The sequence below is a fragment of the Epinephelus lanceolatus genome, chromosome 4, assembly GCF_041903045.1.
Source record: "Epinephelus lanceolatus isolate andai-2023 chromosome 4, ASM4190304v1, whole genome shotgun sequence".
In the NCBI taxonomy this organism is placed as follows: Eukaryota; Metazoa; Chordata; class Actinopteri; order Perciformes; family Serranidae; genus Epinephelus; species Epinephelus lanceolatus.
In genome coordinates, this window is record NC_135737.1 from 26,417,105 (window position 1) to 26,442,090 (window position 24,986).

At 43.4% G+C, this 24,986-nt stretch overlaps 1 protein-coding gene across 3 annotated transcripts in view; it reads left to right on the forward strand.

Moving 5' to 3' along the window:
- npas1 (neuronal PAS domain protein 1) overlaps positions 1-24,986 on the forward strand; it is an 83,056-nt gene that overhangs the window by 35,144 nt on the left and 22,926 nt on the right. Inside the window, exons 1-4 of one of the 3 annotated variants that reach the window (XM_033631847.2) lie at positions 728-1,003; positions 1,286-1,453; positions 11,097-11,264; positions 12,746-12,984. In XM_033631847.2, coding sequence (XP_033487738.1) covers positions 11,170-11,264; positions 12,746-12,984 — 334 coding nt within the window. In that variant the 5' untranslated portion in view covers positions 728-1,003; positions 1,286-1,453; positions 11,097-11,169. Of the gene's footprint in view, positions 1-727; positions 1,004-1,285; positions 1,454-11,096; positions 11,265-12,745; positions 12,985-24,986 lie in introns of those variants that run through there. The other 2 variants (XM_033631845.2, XM_033631848.2) reach the window with 2 other exon arrangements.

Genomic DNA, 24,986 nt, shown 5'->3' on the forward strand with positions numbered 1-24,986 from the left:
TTGTCTGTCTCTATATGTCAGCCCTGTGATAGTCCGGTGACCTGTCCAGGGTGTACCCTGCCTCTCGCCCAGTGCCAGCAGGGATAGGCTCCAGCACACCCATGTCCCCTAACAGGATAAGCAGTTACGGAAAATGAATGAATAAATGAATAAATCAGAAAACGGACGATATGAATTATGTTTGTAACAGTTTTGTTAAGATGACTGACAAATGATATCTGATTTACGATGCGGGCGTCAGATATGGGTCGTTTTGGAGGGCAAAGACAAATGTTGGCTTTTCATTTAGTTTGGAGGACTTGCGTAACAAACGTGTTACCTACAAGATAAACATGAACTTCTATGGTTAAAACTTTGTTTTTTGGTTAACAGTAGGTCAACATAAGTGTCCTGGAATTAATGTAAGTCAACGTGATGTCATCCTAAGCGACAAAAACAAGTTTCTGTGTATGTGTGTTTGCACGGGACAGGAGTCACAGTTTACAATACGTGTGGATGTGATGGAATCTCCCACTTGTTTCAGTCATCCCTTCTCTCTCTCTCTCTCTCTCCCTCTTTTACTCTGGCTGCTAATCAGCATTTGAAAGGCAGCTTTGACAGTGAGAAAGAAAGTGAGGGGGGCACAGGGAGGTGGGGGTAAACGAAAGCATGAGACACAGCGAGTTAGGGAGCGAGAGCCAGAGAGAGACTGAGGCGAGGGGCTGTACAAGCATGCCTTTTATATTTACTAGTGACTGAGAGAGAGAGGGAGAGAGGGAGCAGCTGAAGGCAGAGACAACTGGTGTGCACGGCTTTCCCAAGAGGAAATGAAAAGAAAGAAGCTCAGCGAGGAGAGTGAATGAGTGAGCGGGAGAGAGGAAGGGTGGGAGGGAGCATGCCGGCTGGAGGGAGGCAGAGAGAGAGAGACGTAGTGAGGGAGAGAGAGCGAGAAAGAGATTCTCACACTGGCTGTGTCCTAATCCGAGTCCATCTCCAAGAAGCAGCGGAGCAGAGTGTTGGTGAAGTGAGTCTGAGAGCCAAGGAGAGCTACATCAGCTAGCTCCGCTCACACACACACAAACACACACACACGCACACACACACACTCTCCCTCTCTCTCCCTCTCTCTTTTTCTCTCTCTCTTTCACACACATACACACACACACTCACACACACTCTTTTGCAACGGGAGTCCACGATGTGTCCGGCTGCACGGCCACGGCTTTTGTGAAAGTGAGGGGATTGACGCTGCCCCCGTCCCAGCCCCCTTGGCTCACACACACAGTGTTTGTTTGCTGTGTTTAAGCTCGAGGTGCTGGTGGAGCTGGTGTGGTGGGGGGGCACCGCCAGGGCAGAGCAGGGGCTCCGGAGAGGAGGAGAAGAAGAAGAGAAGGAAGAAGAAGAAGAGGAAGAGGAGGGAGACAAAGTGGATCAGATCAACAGCAGCAGACTGAACGCTGGAAATGCCCGTCAGGTGAGTAGATAATGGATCTAACAACTCAGGTCAACATACACACACACACACACACGCACACACACACACATGCATGAGTGTACACACAGTTTGTCACTCTCTTGCTTGATTTTCTCACACACATGCCGGACACACACACACATACGCACAGTTATAAAGTTGTCACCTTTTGTCAGATTTTTGCTGTTAGTTTAAAATGATGTGATTGTCATATCTTTATAAAAAATCGAAAGATAGTTTTATTTTAACTTGTTAAATTTACACCTGAAGTTGTTTTTCTCTTTCTCTGTGACGAAATATCTGCACGTATGCAGCGGTGGTAACTTTTTGCTGAGTCTAACTGAAGACAATTGCGACAATTATTTGCTAAAATTGGCACATTAGCAATTAGTAAAAAGTAAAAGTGTTTTTTTTCCTACATAAATTATAAAGAATAAAAGAAAAAGAATAAAATCTTGAGCTGTTTTATTTTAAAATTGACCTGTCCTCTGCTCACAAGAGTCCCCTTTTCACTATACATTTGAGTACAGAAAATACAAAGATATATGTGCATATTTTAGCATAAAAGCATAGATTTATAATATACTATAAATCAACATTGATGTTTCATTTGATCAGATAATTAGGGTAAATGTTTGCTCTTCCTTGAAAGCACCATTATTGCTTTTACACAAAGTTGTGGATAAAACATTTCCACTGCAAATATTCCAACCGCTGCTTTTCAGATAAGCCAAATAATTATGTATGTTTATGTTCTGTGCTGAATGAGCGCAAAAATACCAGCCCACCACTTTCTGATAAATAGTATGTGTGTTTGTGTGTGTGTGTTTGCATGTGTGGTGGACTTTGAGATACCAGAGGCAGAGAGTGAGCGTCTGCGTGTCCGTCTCCACCTGCAGAGGCAGAATTGGTCACAGTTTACTGGCTCAGTAACATTCGGTGCCTTCAGGGTGTTTGCAGCAGGTGGTCCAAATTGGCAGAATGACTGTGACAAACGCACAGTGTTCGCTGCCGCTGTAAAGTAAATAACAACATCAAACCATCACATAGTGATTTCAGGTTTTTTTTTTTTATAATTTGCAGGTGTTGTGGTCGGAGGCTTATCACATGAAGTAAAAGTCGGAATGGTTGAACGGTTATTTCTCAAAGGAAAAACGTGTGTGCAAATGTAAAGGTATCTGTGTGATTTCCTGCAAGGTTTCCTATTTGCCTATTTGCGTGAACGACTGTGTCTGTCCATATGTGGATGTTTGTGTTACACACCCTCTGAATGTTTCTCCAAAACCTGTGCTGTAAATTCTGCTGTGTTTCGTACAGCCCCAGCAGCATCATTTGCACACACACCTGCTGAGATAGCAGGTGCTTTAGATAAATTCAAACCAAATAACTACCTGCAGTACAGAGTCCCTCTTTCATGTGTCAGAGTGTTTCTATATAAGAGTTGCTGTCCATACTTTTATGTAACCCGGCAGTTTTTAGCAACTTACTAAAAACAAGCTTTTTTTTTAATCTTTTTCCAGCTTTTAAAATGTCTAGTTGACTGTTGCTTCGATAAAGAGAAGCAATGCACGTTTGTAGCAACAACAACTGACACGAAACAGGGTTAAACCGTGTCATCACATGTCCGTGGTACAGTTTATACCCTGGCCCGCTGAGCAAGTAAGCTTCTCCATCCGTTCCAGTTCTCGCATGTGCAAGATGCTTTGGTCGTGACCCACGTTTAGGCCTTTTTATTCGACCCAGACGCAGGTTCCTTCTTTGGCTTTTGGGTTTAAGCAGCTGCGGTTCATGCCAACAGGCGACTGTGTGACAGACCCTGACTTGGATTACTTTGCGAGAGTACGAATGTCGGCAACAAAGTGTCCCGTTTAAAGACGGCAGATGGAACAAAGTTGAATTTAATTTAACACTAATAAAGAGTTGTTCTGCGAGCGAGCAGCCAGTTTTATTTTGCTTCCCCTTTAAAGATGAGCGCTGATGTGTGTTTCTGATTATGCTGTGAGGTTAACATCTGGTTCTCTTTTCAAGTTAGTTGTATTCTCTGTTTTCATTTCATAAGATCACATGAGTGGATAAATTAATAGCAGTAATGTATAAACGTATCTGGGTTGGCAGACAGAAGCAAACAGTCACTTTTCGTGACTCATTGACAAGTTCTCAGGTAGACAGACACCTCACCTCTCCCTCCCCTCCTCTTTTTTTTCCTCTCTTGATATTTTTGTCTCTCTCTGTTGCTCTCTTACACACACACACTAAGGTGGTCAGTGTCTGGCGTGTTGACAGACAGCCACTCACACACGTCTTGCTCCCGGCGTGCGTGTGTGTGTGTGTGTGTGTGTGAAGAGCGTTGACAGACAGTGTGTGGGTCTGTGACAGAGGGTGTCAGCGCGGTGTCAGGGAGATGTGTTTAGTGTCACACTCTGCTGACCTGATCTCCGGTTGGACTGTCCACTCCGGCCCCGCTGTGGCTCCTTACATAACCCCCGCTGTCATTCACACGCCGGCCTGAAGGGATCCACCAGGCTGGGCGCACACGCACGCTTACGCACACACACATGCGGTTACTTAGTGACGTGCACACGATGTATAGGCATCTACACTCACAGTCACATTTCCCTCTAAAGTGGACGTCAGATCAGGTGCAAATCTTCCTCACTATCCCTCCTTCATGTCCTCTTTCTTGTTCTTAATATATGCCATGACATAATGCATAAGTTACATAAATTATCTGGAAATATTCAAACAAAGCGCCAAGCTCCGAGCAGTGTGTGGGAATATAGTATGAGGCCAGCGGGTATCGTGGTTTCCCCAGTGTGCTGCAAGACACCTACACAACTTGTGCAACTCTTATCAAGAGTTTGACTCTGCTCTGAGCTCTGACATTTGCACCATGCTAATTGAAGTGTCTGTATTAGCATGTGGACATCTCTGTGCTGATGTGCAGAATGATGGTGTGCTTTCAAGTCCTGCTATTCAGTACACACGTTGGTGTGTGTGTGTGTGTGTGTTGGAAGGAGTGAGTGACCCTGTGTGCTGTGCTTTGGCCTGTGGTTATTTGGAGGTCAGTGCTGATGTGGTCTCTGCCTGCAGGAGTGGATTTACCATCTTCTGCCTTATAGAGACCTGCATCCACTTAGCTGACCCACAGTCAGAGGAAGAAGTTTCTGCCTTCTTTCAACCTTTTTCTATTTGTTCACCAATAACTTTTACACTGTATATGGATATTATCAGTATTCTCTTTACATGTGACCACATCGGCATTCCTTTTTTGAAATAAGAAGCTTTTATCATCAACTTTCCTGTAAGTCACGCTTTAGTCACCTTTATCCCGGCATTACATCGAGGTCGGGATGTTTAACACCAGAATAGATTGCTGCTATTATTTTGACCCAAGATATTTCCTGTCAAGTAGGACAGTTAACTTCATAATAGACTGAATATTTTTACTTTTTGCCTTTCTTTTAAATATGATATGAAATTTGATTCTCAAAGTTATAAGTAACATTAAGTCTCTCTGCTGAACCATTTGTTGAAATCTTCCGCCTGTCCTGCGATCACTCTCACTGCTCTCTCTCTACCCTTTTTCCTAATGTGCTGTGCTACTTCTGCTACAGGGTTAAAGCATTTAAACTGAATATTTTGTGAAATCATCTAAATTGCGTATTAATTTAACATACTTGCCTATTTTATGTGGATTATTTTGTAGATCCTGTCGCTCCAAATAAGACCATGTTGCTCCTTTATGTTCTGAAGAAGTGCCTTGTTGTTCCTAAAACTGCCAGATAAAGTCTGCACCCGTCTTCGAGTTATTATACTTAAACCTTTTTCATTACTTTAAATATTGAGCGAGGAATGACATCCAGTTTATTTGAGAAAAATCACTGGAGAGCAATCTTCAGAGAATAGGTAGTTTTTCTGGTAAACACTGTAAATATGGGATTCTGTGCGCCGATACTTTCAATTTCATATTTAATACAGCGCAGGTGAAGTGGAGCATTTCTTTTGTGTATACTCAGGCCGAGGTAGATGGTAATTATGACAGGCATGGATTGGATTCCGCGTAGCTCCACGCCCATGAGGAGTGGACATCAAAGCAACACTCACCAAAGCCCTCTGTAATAAAAGAGAAGGAGGAGAAAGATATTGATTACCAAGGGTGAACATTAGCAAATCTCTTTCTCTCTCCTTTTTTTCATCTATGTCTTCATCCGTCTATCATTTCTCTCTCTCTCTCTCTCTTCCCGTCTGATTTGGCTCCCTCCGCCTCAACTTATGCTCTCACCCTCCCCCATACACCCTCCATACACCCGTCTCCCCCTCTCTAATCATTTATTTATCGCTGATCTCTTTATTCTGTATTCTTCCAGTTTAGGGATGGTCCACGCTGTGACTCTATGTCGCTGTTTCGCACATACGGACTGTTATCATCATTCCTTTACACCCCTTTTCCGAACCCTCCTCTTCCTCCTCATCACCACAGAGATACCTGGGGGCGAGCGGGGTCACTCTGGTCCAATCTAACGCTGTATTGATTCCATTAGATAATTAATGACCCAGGCAGGGGCCAGGGAGGAGCAAAGAGGGGGTTAGGAGAGATGGGGGGGTGAGGATGATGGGAGAGGCGAAGGGGGTGGAGGAGGGTGAGGGAGAGAGCAGGCGAGGGGGGGGACGCCAAGGCCCTTGAGAGTTGAAGAGAACCTTGGGTTGGGAATGATCCAGAGTCGTCAAGGTCAACCGCAGCCGGCGCTCCGATACGGAAGCAGAATGCCGAGCGAGTCAGAATATGGAATACTGATAGAGAGGGGGGGGGAGAGATCTTCATGTCCAGCAGCTGTCGATTGATCAGCAGCTGAAAAATTGTACATTAAAAAGTCTTTTGACTTCCAAATCCTGAGGTCCAACCGGGGCCGTAATGCATGATAAGTAGTTTTCAGCCCTCCAACCAGAATACCAAACTTCCAAACCCCGGACGCTCCAGACACTCATTTACAACTACTCAACAACATGAAAGGCAAGATAGAAAACTAGCTACATCAAATATTCTGTTCATGTTATTTCCAACCATGTTTTCTACATCTTCCATGATATTGAACGTTCTCTGTTTGATAAAATATTATTCACAGGAATATCTTACATCGCTGTTGTATGTGTGCTCCTCTTTTACCTTTAGATAGAGATAAGTAGAGACGGGTGGGCGTTAGAGCAAGAGAAGGGATCTGTCTTAAAGTGTTAGCACTAAAATTTTATTTGAGTGAACACTGAAAAATTACCAGAATGACTGCTGTACACAGTTTTGATGTTAAGTGAAAACTAATGTCAGTGTTTGCCGTATTTGGGAGGCAATTTTTGACCTTTCATCAGTCGTAGACAATTGAGAGGTGACAGGAAACAAGGGGAGAGTTAGAGGGGGTGGTGCTTAATGATGATCCCATTTCGCAAATACAGTTTGATTTGCGAGCACCGCTTAAAGGCACATTGCAAATTGTGACAGCATCATGATTCACAAATGGCTGTCAGTTATAAATTGAAACTGAATAAGCCCTTCGAGGGCAAGAGTATGGTTTGTTTTTGTGTAGTGAAACGTGTCAAAATTAACAGGAGAGGAAATTATCGAAAATTGCAGCTTGTATGTTGCAAATTTCATATCAAAGGCCCCAGGGACGTTTCGATCATGAGTAAGAAGACATACCTATCCTCTGTATTTTATCACTTTGTCCTAACTGAAAAGGAAAGAGATGTAGTTTGTGGATTTTCCTCAGTGTTTCTTCAGAATTTGGTCATTATAAAAAGAAAATTGTCAGAAAAAAAATCTTCTTCCTCCTTCTGTTGTAAACTCTACACTGCATAGGCTTCGTGCTGCTCTTCACCTTGCATGATCGCAGCGTGCATGTCGTCTCCAGTGGGCTATGAGCGCTCCTCTGCCTCCACATTCACAGTCTTGGCCAGCCTCTGTATTGGGCCCCAGGGGTTGGGGAGATGAGGCATAAAACAACCATGTCTCTACCTAGGGGAGCTGGTGGCATGGCAGTGGGGCTATTGTCTGTCTGCGTGCTGTTTGACTTAAATGTGTTCATTTGCCTGATGCCCCTGACTCCCTACGGGGAGGGGCGGCTCGGGGAGAGGAGGGGCACGCTAACGAACCTCTGACAGCTGGAGGCCCTAATTAAACGTCCCTGCTGAAAATAAACAGAGCGGGAGCCAAGCAAGCAGCCAGAGAAAAACGCACGGCAAACAGCGGCTGTGAACGCTTGCCGTAGTGCCCTCCGCTCTGTTGCTGTTGAGACCGTGCCAAGAGAGCACGGCTCTATAGGGTAGAGGTCTCAAACACACACTCACGTATACACACACACATATACACCACACTTATGAATATGTAGCACTGCAGCAACACATTGCGAACACCTGCGGTCACACTTGATACAGGTTGATCTCTACAGCTGTGGGCGCAGTATATTTTTACACTCAGTGCTCTCAGAAGTCACACTTTCCTTTTCTATATATTTCCCACTGTGCCATTACAGAATAAGTCGACTCAGCTCTATTGAGCAGATTGTTTCACACTCTGTCTAGATGACACTTCTGACATTCAGCCTGTTGTGCTGCTAGCTAGCCGGAGCATTAGCAGTCAAAGTGGCGGGGTCCATTTGGGTGAGTGCATTAATGGGCCGCCCAACCTGCGACAAGGTTATGAGGCTGATTGAATAATTACTGTGGAGGCCCCTGTCCATTACGCCCCTGTGTCTGCCCAGATAGAGGGAGACGTAGAGAGAGATGGAGAGATAGTTCGAGACAGAAAGATGGAGGGAGAGATTAGATAAGCACAGATAGGGTCAATTAAGAGATAAACATTCAGGTATGGGATGGAAAAGGGTTGTGCATGTGTGTGTGTTTGCGAGGCTGTGAAAATTTGAGAGTAAACTGTTTTCTTCCTGTGTGTCCTTTTGATCTCTCCGTCCTACTGTACGCAGCCTAATTTGGCATGTAGCGCATTTATCCAGGTGAGATAGAGAAGGTGACAAAGGTGAAGTTGTTAGACAGAGGTGCTCTGCCCTCTCCTCGACCCTGTCTTCTCTTCATCAGACTCTCTGAAAAGAGGACTGTCAGTGTTGCAGGCTGGAAGCTTTAGAGGCAAAAAAATATATAGGTTTCCTATAGTTGGATGAAGCTTTAGCCTTATACATAAGCCTTGGACAAAATATTCTGTCAATGTAAGGGCCCTGGGAAGAGGTTAAATCTGGGACTGTAATATTAACCAGATTGATCAAGTCTCTTACTCACTTGAATTTACTTACATGGCAATCAATTTTAGAGTAAATTCTCTGAATCACACAAAAAAAACCTTGAAGGAGCGACAGCAGCCATTGATATCTGATCAGACATTTAACCCTCCAACTGGCAAACAGTTCAGTCCAGAAATCGAGAAACTTAAATGAGCCAGACTGTAATTAATCATGCACTGATATATTTTTGCAAAAAAGTTAATATATCTTTGATGGTTTATTGGTTTTATATAAATAATATATGCTTATGCCTACCCCAGTTATCTCCTAGTGCAGCACAGGGTACTACAAGTTCTTGTAGTATTGCCTCTTTTTTGCCCCACTAAGCAACATTGTTCTAGGGATGGCAACGTCAGTCAGTCCGCCACTTTGCTGTAAACTGGGGTATCTCATTAACTGTCATGAAATGTGGTACAGATATCCATAGTGCCCAGAGAAAGAGGCACACTGACTTTGGTGATCCCGTGACTTTTCCTGTATTGCCATCATCAGGTCAAAATTCAAATTTTAGCCAATACCTTGGTTTATGATCGAATATCTGTATGACATTCCCGTCAGCCTCAGGTGCACTTTGCGTTCACTGTTAAGTAGCAAATGATGCTAAAACACTAAGCTAATGCTGAACATGGTCAATATTATACCTGCTAAGCATCAACATGTTAGCATTCTGATGTTAGCATTTAGCTCAAAGCACTGCTGTGCCTCACTACAGCCTCACAGAGCTGCTAGCGTGTCTGTGTAGACCAGGGGTGCACCGTCAGGAGAGGCAAACCAGGACAATGTTTTGCCCCCCCCCCTAAAAGAATTTGGAATAAGGGCCCCCCTCATATTGGCATATTTTGCAATGATGACTTTAAGTCCCCTTAAGCCTCCCATGAAGGGACCTACCACTGCCCCAAATATCCCCCGAGTAGGACCCATTCTAGCTATATGACCTTGATAGGTCTTGATGGGCGTCTTTGACTTTGGCATTGACTCTTAGTTTTGTTGAGTGAGCACTGAGCTTTGAGCACATTTTTAAGGCTCTATTAATAGATGCATTCTGATCAATCATTGCATGGTTGAAGGAGATATTACCAGGTAGATTTTCCCACTGAAGCTGATAGTTTTAACACTGACTTAGGACTGTTTAACAATAGGCAGCAAACAGTTTTGCTTAGCTATTGCTGCTTAAAAGTACTAAAGGTAACCAAATGACCCCAACTCCCCTTTCAACAACTCTTCTCTCTGTGTTGAATTTCTCATTGACTCGGCTACCTTTGAAATTGGTCCAAGAAGTTTTCATGCATACATTTAATGTTGGCTGTTTTAGCCCAGATTTGTGAAATGATATCTGCCAAACCTGCTCAGCTTCTGCTGACCCCTCTTAGCCAAGGTCAGCATAGCCATGCTCAAACTCGAGACATAATCCATTTTCTTCTGCCCCGGCAAAGCTCTACTGACTTGATTGTGCTGACCCAGCCGGGCCAAAGAAAGAGAGAGTTAAAGAGTGAGAGGCAGTACGAGAGAGAGAGGGCATCTCAGGCCCAAGGGCATGACACCGCGGTGCTCCGGGCCACGCTAGCCCTTTAAATGTCAACACAGCAGAGAGGGGAGGGAGGGGAGAGAAATGGATGAGGAGCGGCGCTCTGTTTGAGGACAGGGAGGAATATTGGCAACTTCCGTGGTAGAGTTGGAGACTGGCAGCAGGCAGTAGGCAGCGGACAGCATGTGCTTCGTCTTTGGAGATGTTTTCTTTAAACTCCAGTCGCGGACAAGTTTGAATATTCTCTCAGGGATGAAGGGAGACATTTGGAGATCTGTGATTTCCAGCTTAATTGTGACCTCAAAGGGTGCTCAGTGTTTTGTCTTATGTCTATTACCTTGGGAACAGTCTCTGACCTTTATGTGAGGAAGTACATACAGTACCTAATTGCTCTCTCTCAACCTCGCCACCTTCTTTCTTTCTTCCTTTCTTTCTCCCTCTCTGTCTCTCTGATAGATGATGTAAGAAATAAGATGGGTTTTCATCCGAGCATTTTAATGCAAATTGTGTTCTATCAAATTAAAAGGGCTGAATGGGAAACTGAAAATGGAGATAAAATGCCATAATTTTTCTTTATTGAAAAACAGGCTTTATGCTCACTCTGAGCCTAAAAAGTATTTCATTGAAAAAATACATTATGCAATTTATCGTGATGGAAACACATTTGGTAATTTAAAAAAAACGCTAAATTTGACGTCCCGGTGTGCTGTCTCTTGCAAAAGTTTAAGTAGTTCATGACTATTTGATGGCTGTTATTGGTGAATGAACCGACCTCACTAGACTGATTTTCCTCTTTCTTCTTTTTGTTCCTCCTCTGCTGTCTCTCATGGATCTCCAGGTCTGACTCTGTCACACCCTCAGCCAATCAGAGCCTTCGTTAACAGCGGCGTTGGCACGTGATTGGGAGAAGGATGGCAACCATGCCGTTTGTCAGCGAGGGGAAGTGCGTGAGTGTGGAGTGGGATTTCCTACAAGGACTACTGGCCAAGCCTCCCACCCTTCCCTGGTGAGACATGGCACACACACACACACACACACACAGGCTGATACTGTATAAGCCTGCGTGCATGCCCATGAATTAATCTCTGCAAGGTAAAATCCATGCATTAACACCCTTGCGCACACCGACAGCCTGAAGAGGAATTTCCTATCAATGAAACACAATCCAGGAGACATAAGTCTGATCTCCTCAGTGCTACATGTAACCTGTATTGTTGCTCACCTGCCAATCCTGTCAGAGCCGTGAATCCCCTCCCCTTAGTGGGAGATTAAGTAAATTTGGCTGGAATTATTAATGGGCAGTCATTTACAGGCGGATATAAAAACTAAGCAGAATCAATGTGTGTGTATTGATTGTTCTCGGTGGCTGGGGTCGAGGCAGTATAATAATGAGATGTTACAGAGGCCTGGCAGCGTGAGTCCACAACACACACACACACACACACACACACACACACAAACAAATACACAGTTTTTACTTATTAGAGAATAGCAGGGAGAAATACAACAGCTGTGTCAGCTGATTAAGATATAAACATATGTACACACACTATGTACAGCCCCTTTCTTTGTTCTGTTCTTTCTTTCGCTAATGCATCCTCACACACACATGCACACACACCACTGGTGGTCTTTCTTAGGATGAGAATCAACAACACAGATACGAGGGAGAAAGGCTGGTTCTTCTTTCGGCTCTCGTTCTCTCTCTCTCTCTCTCTCTCTCTCTCTCTCTCTCTCTCTCTCTCTCTCTCTCTCTCTCTCACACACACACACACACACACACACACACACACACACACACACACACTTTATTCCAGCGCAGCACCGACACAAATTGTGAAGTGGCTGTGACAACATAATTCCACCACTCAGGCCCCATTGAGGAGAGTCAATACCCAATCAGAGAGACAGGCTACCTGAGCCCCGGCCCCCCTCTGTCACTCTGCCCCTCCCTCTCCTATTGATCCCTCAATCACGGCTTCAGCTCAGTAGCCCAGGACCAGATGAGAGGGAGGGAGAGAGGGTGAGAGAGGGGGGGGTTGGAGGGAGGAAGGGAGGGAGGGAAAGTGAGAGATAGGCAGCGAGAGATTGTGTGTGTGTGTGTGTGTGTGTGTGTGTGTTCACATATGGATTGTGGAGCAAATGGCATTATTAGGACTCTGCTCTGCCTGATAGAAGAAGGGAGTTTGTCTGTAATTACCAGGCCAATCTGCAAGAGATGGGTCAGAATGGAGATTGTTTCACTTGAATTGCAGGAGCCGTTACCATTATGTGTACTGTATTTATGAAATGAGTTTTCTGGATTGATGCTCAGGTCATTTATACAGCGCAAGAATCAATCAACAGGTGGTCAGCAAATGGCCGTTATGATATACGACACCTTACCAGTATTGATATTCAGACTCTATTCTTAGCCGTTCTCTCATGTTTCTCCATGCGTTCCTCTATTTCTTGCATTAACGCACCTTTCCCTTGTTCGCCTCTCAGTCTCCAGAACCTGCGTAAAGAGAAGTCTCGCAATGCGGCTCGTTCACGCCGGGGGAAGGAGAATTTCGAGTTCTTCGAGCTGGCCAAGATGCTGCCTCTGCCGGGGGCCATCACCAGCCAGCTGGACAAGGCCTCGGTCATCCGGCTGACCATCAGCTACCTGCACATGCGCACCTTTGCCAGTCAGGGAGACCCACCCTGGAGCCCTCTGATGGAGGGAGACAGCAACTGCAGCAAAGGTGAGCAAAAGGGAAACGTCTAAAAACTGTAAAGAAGAACTGCTAAGCAAACTGCATCGCTTCAGTCCACAACGCCACTGAAGAATTTCTGTCTAATCCTTCCTTTGACTTCCTTTGAGTGGTCGTAGCCACTATTGAGGACACTGAGGTCATGTCCTCAGTACTTCCTCTTCGAATCTGAGGTTTTAGGGACAAGGAGAAGTGAACATTCTGCATTTTGTGGGCTGATTACAGTATTTTGGACTCAATATACTTACATTTGATTACTCTTGGCAAAATGAAGGATTTATACTGTAATTTCCCCACCAGATTTTGATACTGGCAGTCTGAAGAGGGGAGGGAACAGTGTTTAGGCCTTCATGTTGGGTAATCAAATTCCAGAGACTAAAATAAAGAATCAAATAAGAAAAATATTTAAGGCCTTTTGTTGTCAAACTTTCCTTGGGTGGAGGAGACTTGGACTCATGATGTCATGATGTTAGTATTTTTAAAATCCTGGCTACAACCCTGTGAGGAATATCTTTATAATTTATGAATTATTGACACTTATTATGCACTTTGATGATGGCAGCGTTCAAGTATGCAGTTAAATGAAACATGGTTGCGACGGATCATCTCTCAGCTTGGCTTTCAGGCCATTCAGCCTGTGAGAAAATTATACAGCAGAAATAAATATGCTGACATTTGTTGCCAGTGGACACAAACCACTGAAATCCCCGCGTCTGTCCATCTTACATCTCTCTTTCAATCAAAAGCAGTCCTCAGCAGTCAGATCTGCCCAGTTACTGTCGCCCACAGAGACACCCCACGCCACAAAAATCCAGTTCGGACCAGGACAATTATCCAGTCCTCGAGTAACGACCGTAATTACTTGTGCTGTGAATGTGACACAAACACGTGTCCATTCACAAGCCTGTAAACATACATGTGCGTATAATCATACAAGGACTCTCCATAGGCTTTAAATGTACGTGTTGTGTGTAATTGTGTGTGTGTGTGTGTGTGTGCGTGAGATAGATGATACACAAAGAAGGAGGAAACTATTGGTGCGATTTGTAATTACAGAAATTAACTATATAACGAGGACAGTGTAATTATACAGCCTGTCTAATTGCTACTATTACTGAGGGGAAACGATGCAGCTACAGTACAATTAGAGGTGTGTGTTTGTGTGTGTGTGTCTGTGTGTGTGTTTATGCCTGTTCTTTTCTAATTTGAGGAAATGTGAGCAAAAAAACAGTCATGTTAATAGCATGTTTGTGTGTGTGACTGTGTGGGGCTTACTACGACACAAGACTGTATGAACCACACACTCCTGGTAAGATATAATGGTTTTGATGGTATAATAAATTGGGCTGAGTATCAATAGTGGCGCCATTGCAATACCTGAGTTATGGCACCAATACCAAAACAATACTTTCATCAAAATCCTTTTTATAAATAACAAAACCTGTGTTAAAAACTGGGGGGGGGGGCTTTAAATATGTGGTATTTACCAGTCAGGAATTCTTTAAATGAGAGATGCTAATGGCTACATCATGGAAAATGTGTGATACTAAAAGTCAGAATATCTCGGCCTCTGCTACTTCGATTTTAACCAACCTTTTTTAATCTGCCTCTTGTACAGTAAGTAAGCCACAGGAGTGTGACAGTGAGCCAGCATGGACAATACCAGATTTCAGAAACTGAAGCATCCATCCATCCATTTTCTGTAACCGCTTATCCTCTTAAGGGTTGTGGAGGGGCTGAAGCTGATCGCAGCTGACACTGGGCGAGAGGCAGGGTACACCCTGGTCAGGTCACCACAGGACTGACACACAGAGACAGACACCCATTATGCTCATATTCACATCTAAGTCACCAAGCAGGGGTGTAAATATGGAAAGTGCAGATGATTCAGATTGCCACCTCGGAATTACACCTGTGCTCAAAGAAGAACTCACATTCTATTACAAATATTGCCCCAAAAATGCAAACCCATATTTTTCTTTTCTTTTCCTTTTTGGTAAATTAGTCAGTAGCAATCTATAACGATATTATATGCTTATTCTACATAAAATAGAAAAACCATACATAACTATATATATAAAAAACTATCCAACTAAATTAATAATTTCTTATTTTCTTTGATATTTTTGTCATATACAGGTATGCAATAATGATTGTTGGGTAACATCTATGTTGATGTTGCCTGATGTCAAGTCTCTATTGGATCATGTGACCAGACAATTCGATACGGTTGCTTGTTTAGGCGCAAAATCTGTCAAGACTGACAAGATGAGCACATCTACAAATCCAGTGAACAGTCATGGCTTTTAAGCATAAAAGCGGCAGTAAGAAAGGACGAGAGAAACGAACAGGTGGAAGAAGTAGCAGCACTCCCTAATTCAATTCAGTTCAATTCAATTCAATTCATACTTTATTAAAGACACATCTCAAGGAGAGGTCCGTAGCACAATAAGAGTAAGACTAAATTAGATTCATTTGGCTTTTCGTTAACAGTCACCAGGTGTATGTGTGCGCTTTATAACTAGTAATGAGCGTTCACTAGGTCCTGTCATGATAGCGTGCACTGAGGCCCATGGTAACTGCTTCATGCCACTGACACCAAGTAATCTAACCTGCATGTCTTTGGACTTGGGACGCTGGAGAGCCTGAGGAGTAAAAATGAAGCAGCTAAATGGAATTGAGCCATCATTAATTGTATTATTTACACCTGTGCTTCTCCTACTGTGACATGTTAAAATGTCTTTTGAAGGTGAAAAAGGCCCATTGATGTTCAAAGTGGCAGGCACTGTTTCACTTTCTGTACATTGATTACGTAAGGTACATAGGTTTTACTAATTGCAAAACATTACAGGACATTATGAGAATTACTGAACTGAACACAATTAGTAGGCAGTATGGACCTGAAACTAGGTATGGGACAAAATATAAGAGTTTCATTTCACAATTATCCTGGCCAAAATAATTGTGATTCACAATATGACACTGATAATTATCAAAATATGCTTAAAACTCTTAAACTAGGACTAAAACATCAATCCATCACTTTGCCTTACATAAGAAATAAATATTGTTACTGCATCACAGAGAGAACACACATCTTTTTTTCCTACGAAAGCCAGGCTTTACAACCATTTGAAATGTCACCATGTCATTCGATATGAAATATGCCAATATTTGATTGAGATCTTTTGCGTTTTTTGAGATAGGTGCAAATGCAGCCTGTTTTTGAATAGTCTTTTGTAATGTTCGTCGTCCAGCACTCTCTTTGGGTGCTTTTAGACATGATTATCATGATTATCCTGATGAAGGAAGTTCACTATGATCAACTTATTGTGTGTATTTTTTATCACGATCCATGATTTTTGATACTTGACAGTTTTCAATATACTACATACTCTTTTCAGTTGAGTTTCCCAGCCATAAGCATCTCATGATTTCACAGGAATACCTCACCGTGCACCAAAAGCATCCCACTCAGAGAGCTCATATTGCATTATACATACATGATGAGCCCTAATCTATAGCCATGTTATCAGAAAATATACATTATTATGGGTGAACCCATTGGGATCCATCAATATCTAATCAGCCATGCAGCGCTGCACATTCTGAATGTCTGAGTGATATCCATACACCGTGTAGCCCACAGCCGCGGCCTTGACTGAGCTCTGCACGTAGTGAATTGTTTTGCCGCGGTGTTCCAGGCTCTCCTTCGGCCTTGATAGAATGTACCTGTTTAGAAAAGTAGGTGTGCGGGTAGCCGTGCTGTCCTGTGCATGAACTGGAGGTGTGGTAGAAAGACAAATGTGAGGTATGCTGTTTACACCACAATGAGAAGCATTTCTCGTACAAATGTGAACCATAACTGTGGATATATAGAATCCTGCAGCGGCTGCACGAAGGTCAGAGAAAATTGTGAGGCATTTGAAAAACACAATGAATCGCGTGTCAGCTGCGGTCGGTATTACACCCTGAATTATCTTGAACACTTGTTCCACCAGGTCGGGATCTGATATCTTGAGTATTTTATTAAATGTTTAGAGATTTTTACAAGCAGGTCACACAGTCTCAGCGGGGCCAGGGCTGAAAATGCGATGCTAATTTGGACATCAGTTTGAACAAGTCTACCCACAATGCATTGGCAGGGTTTTAAGTGTGATGCATGACTTTAATTCCGTTAGTGGAATGTGGTCAGAGATCCAGCTGAAAGGGAGAGGAGGACGGAGAGGAGGGGAAGGGACAAATGTAGAAGGAATAAAGAGAGAAAGAGGAGAGGAAGGAGAGGAGTCTGAAGAGAGAGGAGAGACGGGGTGGAGGGATGGCGGGGGGTTTGCATTCCTCCACTCTCCCTCTTGTCCGAGGGTTTTTGGACGGGCGAGGGCCAGCGGAGAGGGAAGGAAGGTGGAGGGTGGAGGAGAGGAGAGGGATGGAGGGAAGGGGAGGGGCCGGTGTGGCTTTTGTCTGCTTCCCACGTTTCAAAGCCAGTCTTGAAAAATGAATAGACAGAGGAAAATCAATTGCATGACCTTCACAGAGAGAAAGAGGGAGAGATTGAGAGAGCAGGAGAGGGGGGAAAGAAGGAGGAGAGAGACAGATTATGGAAGGAGGGAGCAAACGAAAAGGAAAGGCTGAAGGGAGGAAAAGTAAAATGACCCATGATATTCATTCCCATTCTGTGTGAGGTGTGTGTGTGTGTGTGTGTGTGTGTGTGTGTGTTTGTACCTATTTGCACAGCGCATTGAAGGACTAAACCCTTTTATTTGAAGCCATTTATATTTCAAAACATCTTTATATTGAGTAAATTTTGCTTTGGGGAACAGTTTCTTTTTTCTGTTTCTCTGCCTTTTAAATGTCCCGTTAAAGCATTACTCCACTTTATTTTATCCAGAGCCTTATTTCCTATTGGTTATGATTAAATTGCCCCCTGGACTGTAATGTGATTACAGCAGCAATGTTGCTAAAAAGCAGTCTTAAGGGGCAAGAAAGGCAAGTGAACAGGGCCCACCTTTGATCTGGATCAGAATGATCCTGATTTGGAAATCTCATCTTTTGCTATGCAGGATCAGCTAATCCACTTTATTTGTTTTTGAATCATCCTCATCCAGAAAGAATATTAAAGATTACCAAATCTGGATAACCAGTGCTCTAAATGGGACTACATATCACAGTTTAGACCAACCGCTGTATTTAAAGAACAACAGGTAGAACGAATGAGGGGCGAAATTGTTAGAAACTTCTTTTGACTGTGTCGTTGTAATTATAATAAAGCAATGCACAAGAGTTAAAATTAATCTCAAACATTTTCATTCAAATAAATCTATGTTCGGTCACTCTCTATCACCGGATGATGTAAGACAATGGCGATTGAGCCTACGACCCACTGATGAAAGCCTTTCATTTGCAGTATCAAGAACTGGGTGTCTGTGGTGAAACATACTCATATGCATACTCAAACACACTGCAATTAATCCAGTGTCTTACTCAGCATCCTGTTAATCTGAACCACATCTATGTTGTGCTCCGATGTTTAGCTAGCTGCAGGATCTTTACTAGCAGCTACTCCCTCGTAATTATTAACGGTAGTAGGCACGTAAAGTTGGGTCTGTGTGATTGAGCGAAAGTCCATAGTATTACAAGTAGACGAACCATTTAACCTTTGCCCATAAAAAAACTGTTATCTGAGCATGTTTGAGGATGAAAAAGAAGATATTAACCCCAAAATAGGAGAGAGGACAAGTTCAGGCTTGCCATCGCTTATCCCTGTGTCACATGACTCACACACTGCAGTTACTGATGATGGCCATAGGTGCTGCCAAAGAGAACAAGACGGAGATCTTTTGAGATTTTAACTTAAAGTTATCTTTGTTTGATATTGACAGCTATTTGAAGGATTATTTTATGGGGACAGAATCCTTACATTTTTTGTTTTACTTTACTGTACTTAAGGGACTAATAGGTAGCCTAATGTCTACAACAGTTAAACAAATCTGCTAAATATAAATAGATGTGTATATATTTGACCAATTTAAAAATGTTATTACATTTTCTTCTTAAAATTCACCTTGAATCCACCTTCCTGCTGGGATCAGGGTAATCCTGATTTTTGGATCAAAGGTATCCCAGTCCTACGAAAAAGTTTTTGAAAAGCACACACTGAGGCTTTAGGGGCCGTACACACGCCGCGTTTTTTGCACCTTCAAATTCATTAATTTCTACGTTGACACACGACAGGCACACTCAAATGCCAGAGTGATGACATCGTGGCACGCACACGTTCCCAAGTGCCCTGAGTTCAACTTTTGGAGCGCAGCAGCGCGCGCTGCATGTCATGTGACCAGGAACAACCAATCATAGCCGACAGATATCTTTCCCTTCTTCCGTAAATATAAGCCTGTAATAAATGTGGAAAAGTTGATCATTTTGGTGCAGGGGTACCAGAGCTTTACATCTGTCCCACGGGCGATAGGCCTACGCACTTTTTAAACAGTGCTTGGAAGGAGATCAGCTCTAGCCTGAGTGTCAGACTGAAGCTCCCAGAACCTTCAGTCTGACATGGCTTCCATTGAAGGCGATTTACAAGGGGGAGGGAATTTGATTTTTTCCCTAACCAATCAGTAGAGATCAACGACTCACCCAGAATCTGACGTCATTAGTATCCATGCCTCGGGGGTGCCGAAAACAAGCGAGCATTGCCCGTTTAAAATGTCTCCGTCGTCGTGCACGCCCAGCTGCATCGCCGTTAAATCCAGTTTAGCAGCTTCCTTAATTTGGTCCTCCATTAACGCGAGTAGTGGCAAAATACCTCGATAGCATCGTTAATGTGGTCTGTAGGATCTGTAGCGGTCGCCATTGTTGCTATCCTCACCAGTTACTCACCGGCGCACAGCTTGACATCAGCGTGGCGCTGATTGGCTAATCGCTAGACCCACCCCCACCCCCAGCATTCATTGGTCCGTCCAGCGTTTGGACGAGATAAATCGCAAATTCATTGAAGTATGCCAGACCAGAGATGCAAGTCTACTCAGTTGAGTGGGCGGGGTCTATGGTCTGGAACCAGGCTAGATCAGCTCTGCACTCATTTCAGATAAACGGTGCCGTGCTTGTTGAGGTTGCTTAACAACTTTAGACGCAACCTGCTGTTGCGCTCTTGAAAGCGGGCAAAAAAAGGCACAAAAGTAGTGCCCAGTGTCCAACCTCGAGTTTTCCAGGTGGATAAACATGCAGCATGTGCACAGCCCCTTAAACTAGATCAAAACCAAGACTAGATTACATAATCAAATCTGTTTTCAGAATCCTTTTTTGTTTCTTTTGAAAAACCCATTTTCAAGATTTGGTTCAATCCAATAGCTGGAATCCATTCAGATTACTTCTGAACAACTGGGCACAAAGGGTCAGACAGGTTGTAAACAAGCTAACAGTTTAGCTGGATTAGCTAAATCTCATTATTTAATGGGTAAAAACAAATATAAGCAGTAGTAACCCCTCATTGGACAAGAAAACAATGCACACACAACTACGCTAAGTACAGTAGGCTTAAACAAGAATCAGAAAGTCAGCAACATCAAGTGTGATGGATGTAAATGTCATAAGATTTGGCAATAACCTAAACATGTGTCTTTTTTTTCTTTTACAAATTAGTTGAAGGTTTGTTTTAAATTAACTCAACACCAGGCTCTAAGGCAGCGTTTCACTGCACTCTCGTTTTGAACATATGTAGTGTGTTTCACCTCTGACCACACCCTGAGTCACTGTATGCTCTGGTCAGAGGTGTGCTTTACTGCACATCTGACCACACCCAACAGTGATGTCACTATGCACTGTACCCTCCTACATCACCTCAGTAATTTACATTTTTGATTGCACAAATTTTCTCTCCTCAAATCTGTGGCAACTCAACCTTTAACAGGTGCAACATGGCAGCTGGAGAACCCCTCAGTGTTTCACAAGGTACAGTACAATGACAACTCACTGCCAGCAACAGGGCCAGCTCAAGTGTTTTACTGTCTCTGTTAGTGAGGTCAAACACACCTCTCTCCTCCCCAGCGTTGGTGACATTGACTTTCATTCCGCCTCCACTCGCTCCCTCTCTCCCTCGTCTCCTTTCTTTCATTGCCTATATCTCCCTCGCCTCCCCTTCTGTCTCCCCCACCTCCTCGCGTTTTCCCTGCATCTGCCTCCCCTCTAATTCACGGCGTTTAAAGCAGCCGGGGCTTTTAAGGGAAGTTAATTGCACTCAAATTATGTTCGACCGCAAAAGGAGTGAGGGAGCGACGGAGGAGAGACAGAGAGATAGAGAAGAGATAGATGGAAGGAGGGAGGGATGGATGTCAGAGTGAGAAGATAATTGCGCCAGAGAGGGACGCTGCGATTAGGGTCACTCTTTCTCCCTCTGTCTGTTGAACAGACGAAACGTCACATTTGGATGGTAGTAAACAACTTGGCAGGTGATCAGGCTCTTGTTTTGAAAGGGTGAAAGTACGGCAGCGGAGCCAAACTTGAGAGACAAAGACGGAGAAGAAGACAGAGAGAGGGAGGTGGATGGGAAGAAAGAGGGGTTCACTGCATCTGTTATCTGTTTGGTTCCCATGGTAACATCCTAACCTGGTTTAAAAGGTTGACGCTATGGGGGTGGAAAGGGAGCCGATGTTCGTGTATATGGTTATGTGCATGTAGGCAGGGGGATGTTTGGGTGTGTGCGCGTGTGTGCGGCCATTACTCATGGACTTAACTGGGACTAAATTATGTATTAGACAGAGGTATAATGAAAATCATTCAAATGAAATTTCTATCTTTTCTTCTCATGGAGCGCTGGGGAGACCCCGAGAATTGACCTGCGAGTCAGACCATAATTAACGTGTCCGATCGCGCCCCGTCCCATTCTGTCTCCTATTCCCACAATGAAATTAAACCTCGCAGCAGAGTCCTGGGGAAGCTAATGAAATGGGAATGTGACAGAAAGGAGCGATCAAAGACCTCAGGTGCACACACGGGTCTGCAGCCAGGACTGTACACAAGCACGTACACGGAAGCACAAAAGATGTTTGTATATTTACATAAACAGTTTAAAAGGATAATTCCAGTTTATTACAATCTTTCCTCTTCTCCTCCACTATTTCTGTGACAACATTGTACTCACCAAAATAACTGCTGAGATCTGGGAACGTGGCAGCCATGCTACAACAAAGTCAGACGGGGTAAAGAATGAGTCATCAGACAGCGACACTTAAGGCTGATTACCTAAACCACTATTTGGAGGTAAAACCACAAGCTAGTGCGAAAGGTTGGCGATCATCCTGCATGACTTATATTACTGGCACATGAGATTTGTGTCCAAGTGAGCAACATTACTCACTTCTCAGCACTCATTGTGTATTTCCTGTAAGTTTTGGGCAAAGCAGGGAAGGGTTTAGGGGGATATATTGGCAGAAGTGGAATAATATAATGTAATGAATATGTTTTCTTTAGTGTATAATCACCTAAAAATAAGAATTATTATATTATTGCTCGAGCACTCGGAGAGCGCAGACCTCCGCCAATCAGCTTGGATTTCCCGCCATTTTATTATTTTATTCAATTCGCTTCAACCAATCACCACCAAAATTGTATCATCTGTTCCTTGTGCTATTATCAACCTTTCCTGAAAACTTCATCAAAATCCGTTCAGAACTTTTTGAGTTATTTTGCAGACAAACAGACCAATGCCGGCGAAAACATAACCTCCTTGGCGGAGGTAATAATAAAGATTGCCATGTTGCACCACGTTTCCACAGTAGCCCAGAACAGACAAACCAAACTCTGACACAAGAAAGGGCCATTGGCGTCTTTGAGTTTTCGTGTTTTTGCATTGTCATGTTGGCTGCAGTACTTTGCAACCCCTCCAAAATGAGAGCATCGAAAAAACACAGATTTTTTTTACGTGAAACTGCTTTATTCAGTGTTTTATGCCATTTTTAAATCACTGGGTCTGTTTGTTTTGGAGAGGAAGAGACCTCTGTCTGACAGTAAGATCCTCCTGAACGTCTGAAACAGAAATAAGGTGAGCACACATTAAGTTATTAGAGAAGCACATTAGCAGATGCTGGGCAAGCCACCCATCTGTGACTTGCCAAAGAACATTGCAGAAAAACTGATTTGCAACGTGAAACCGCTTTATTCACCAGTTTTAATCAGCTGGTCTGGAGGAAGGGACCTCTGCAGATAATAGGCTCCAGCTAAAAACCTTCTAAACAACGAATACTGAAGGAATTCTAACTGAGAGAAGTTTCAGCTTGTTGCAATCTGCAATCCTCGCTCCTAAATGCTACAAAATCCCCCTAAATGTTACTCAGTGTTCCTTTAAACACGCCACAAGATACAAATACACAGCAGTGTGAAGTATAAAGTGTTTTAGTTCAGTCTGACAACTGCTGAAAAAAGAGCTTAGATTTTCACCATAAATAGATCCTACTGTAAATGATCTTTTTAGAGCCTAGCAGGTAGCAAGGGTAGTTTTTGCAATTTGCTTGTATTGCATGATTCAGTTAAGTTATAATCCAGATCAAAATTGTTTCAGTCCAATTTAAAGGAACAACAAAACAGGAGGTTTCAAACACAAGTCAGCAATGAAGAAAACCGCATAACAGCAAACATGAATGTAAACAGTGAGCGACTTTATTCATTGAAGTGGCTTTTCAAATTTTTCATGGGGATGGACATGCATTTAACACTTTGACACTTCTCCCACCAAATTTGCTCATGTATGCAGGTTTTTTTTACTGTGGGAAAACTCGTTATAGATAGGTGATAGACTGCTCTCCCATTGCCAGTAGACCAGTATGACTTTGGCTTTTTTTCTTGGTGTGTCTTGTTGGGAAGACAGGTTAGTCAACAGTAGAAAGCAGCATCGAGGCCAGTGGGCAGTGGTTACTTCTTTTTTGTATCTCTTACTTACTCAGTTTCTCTCTCAAACTCGGTGCTGACTAAATTTTGAACAATGTTTGAGTCCTTCTTGGGGGGCCTCCCTGGTGTAGTGGTTAGAGCACTCATCCTCCATGCGGACGGTCCAGGGCTCAAATCCTGCTGGGGTCGACGTCAGCAAAGGCATGTGGTCACAAGAGGCTCCCACCGCCGAATCAAACAGGATCGGATTCCCCAAGGAGGCTGCTGGATAAGAGAGTAACTCTTGAATCTGTGCCAAGTCCTCAACGAGGACACGTCTCAAGCCCATTGTAGACGGGAGGTTCCAGATGTAAAAGCAGATTCAGTTTGAGCGCTTCTTGGATGGAGACAGACAGTATTTTATTGCGGCTCATCATTGCGCCACACCGGCAAAGGGATTAAAATCAGCTCATCTACCCAGTCGTCATCATTCAATCACTGCTGACCAGAACACAGCTGGAGCCAATAACTACCTGTGACTACTGCAGAGTCATGTCCCAGGAATGAATGTCGATTGTAACCTTTACCATTATACCAAAGCCAAATGTTAGTAGTTTTTTGTTCAGTGGGACTTTACAGATTCACACAATGCAGTTTGGTTAGATTAATGCCCCCGTTTTATTCCAATTCAGGCACTACTTATTGCACAAGAAAACTTTGCAGACAGCTACGGTAGGTGAGGCAGGTCAAATTTGAACCAGGGGGTAAAGTGTGACGGGACAGTTTGGGTGATTATTTTGTTGTTTGACCTCATTTTCTCTTCCAAATAACTTTGGCTGCTTCAGGTGTTTGTTAAGAAGCTTTGTGAGTAACTAGCTGCTTGTGTTTTATTTCTCATTTGACTTTAAGTTTTAGTGATGATGCAGCTATCATAGATCTCAGCAGTGGACTGATTACAGTTGCAATAAACAACTTTTTTGTGAAATGAGGGATCATTACCAACACTTTGGGTTGATGTTGTTCAGATAATCTGGCTACGCTGCCGGTTTGTTAACACCTGTCTTACCGAAATTTTCCTTTAGATGACAAGACAAGATATTACAGAGGTGATAATATTTAAAGACACAAACAGAATA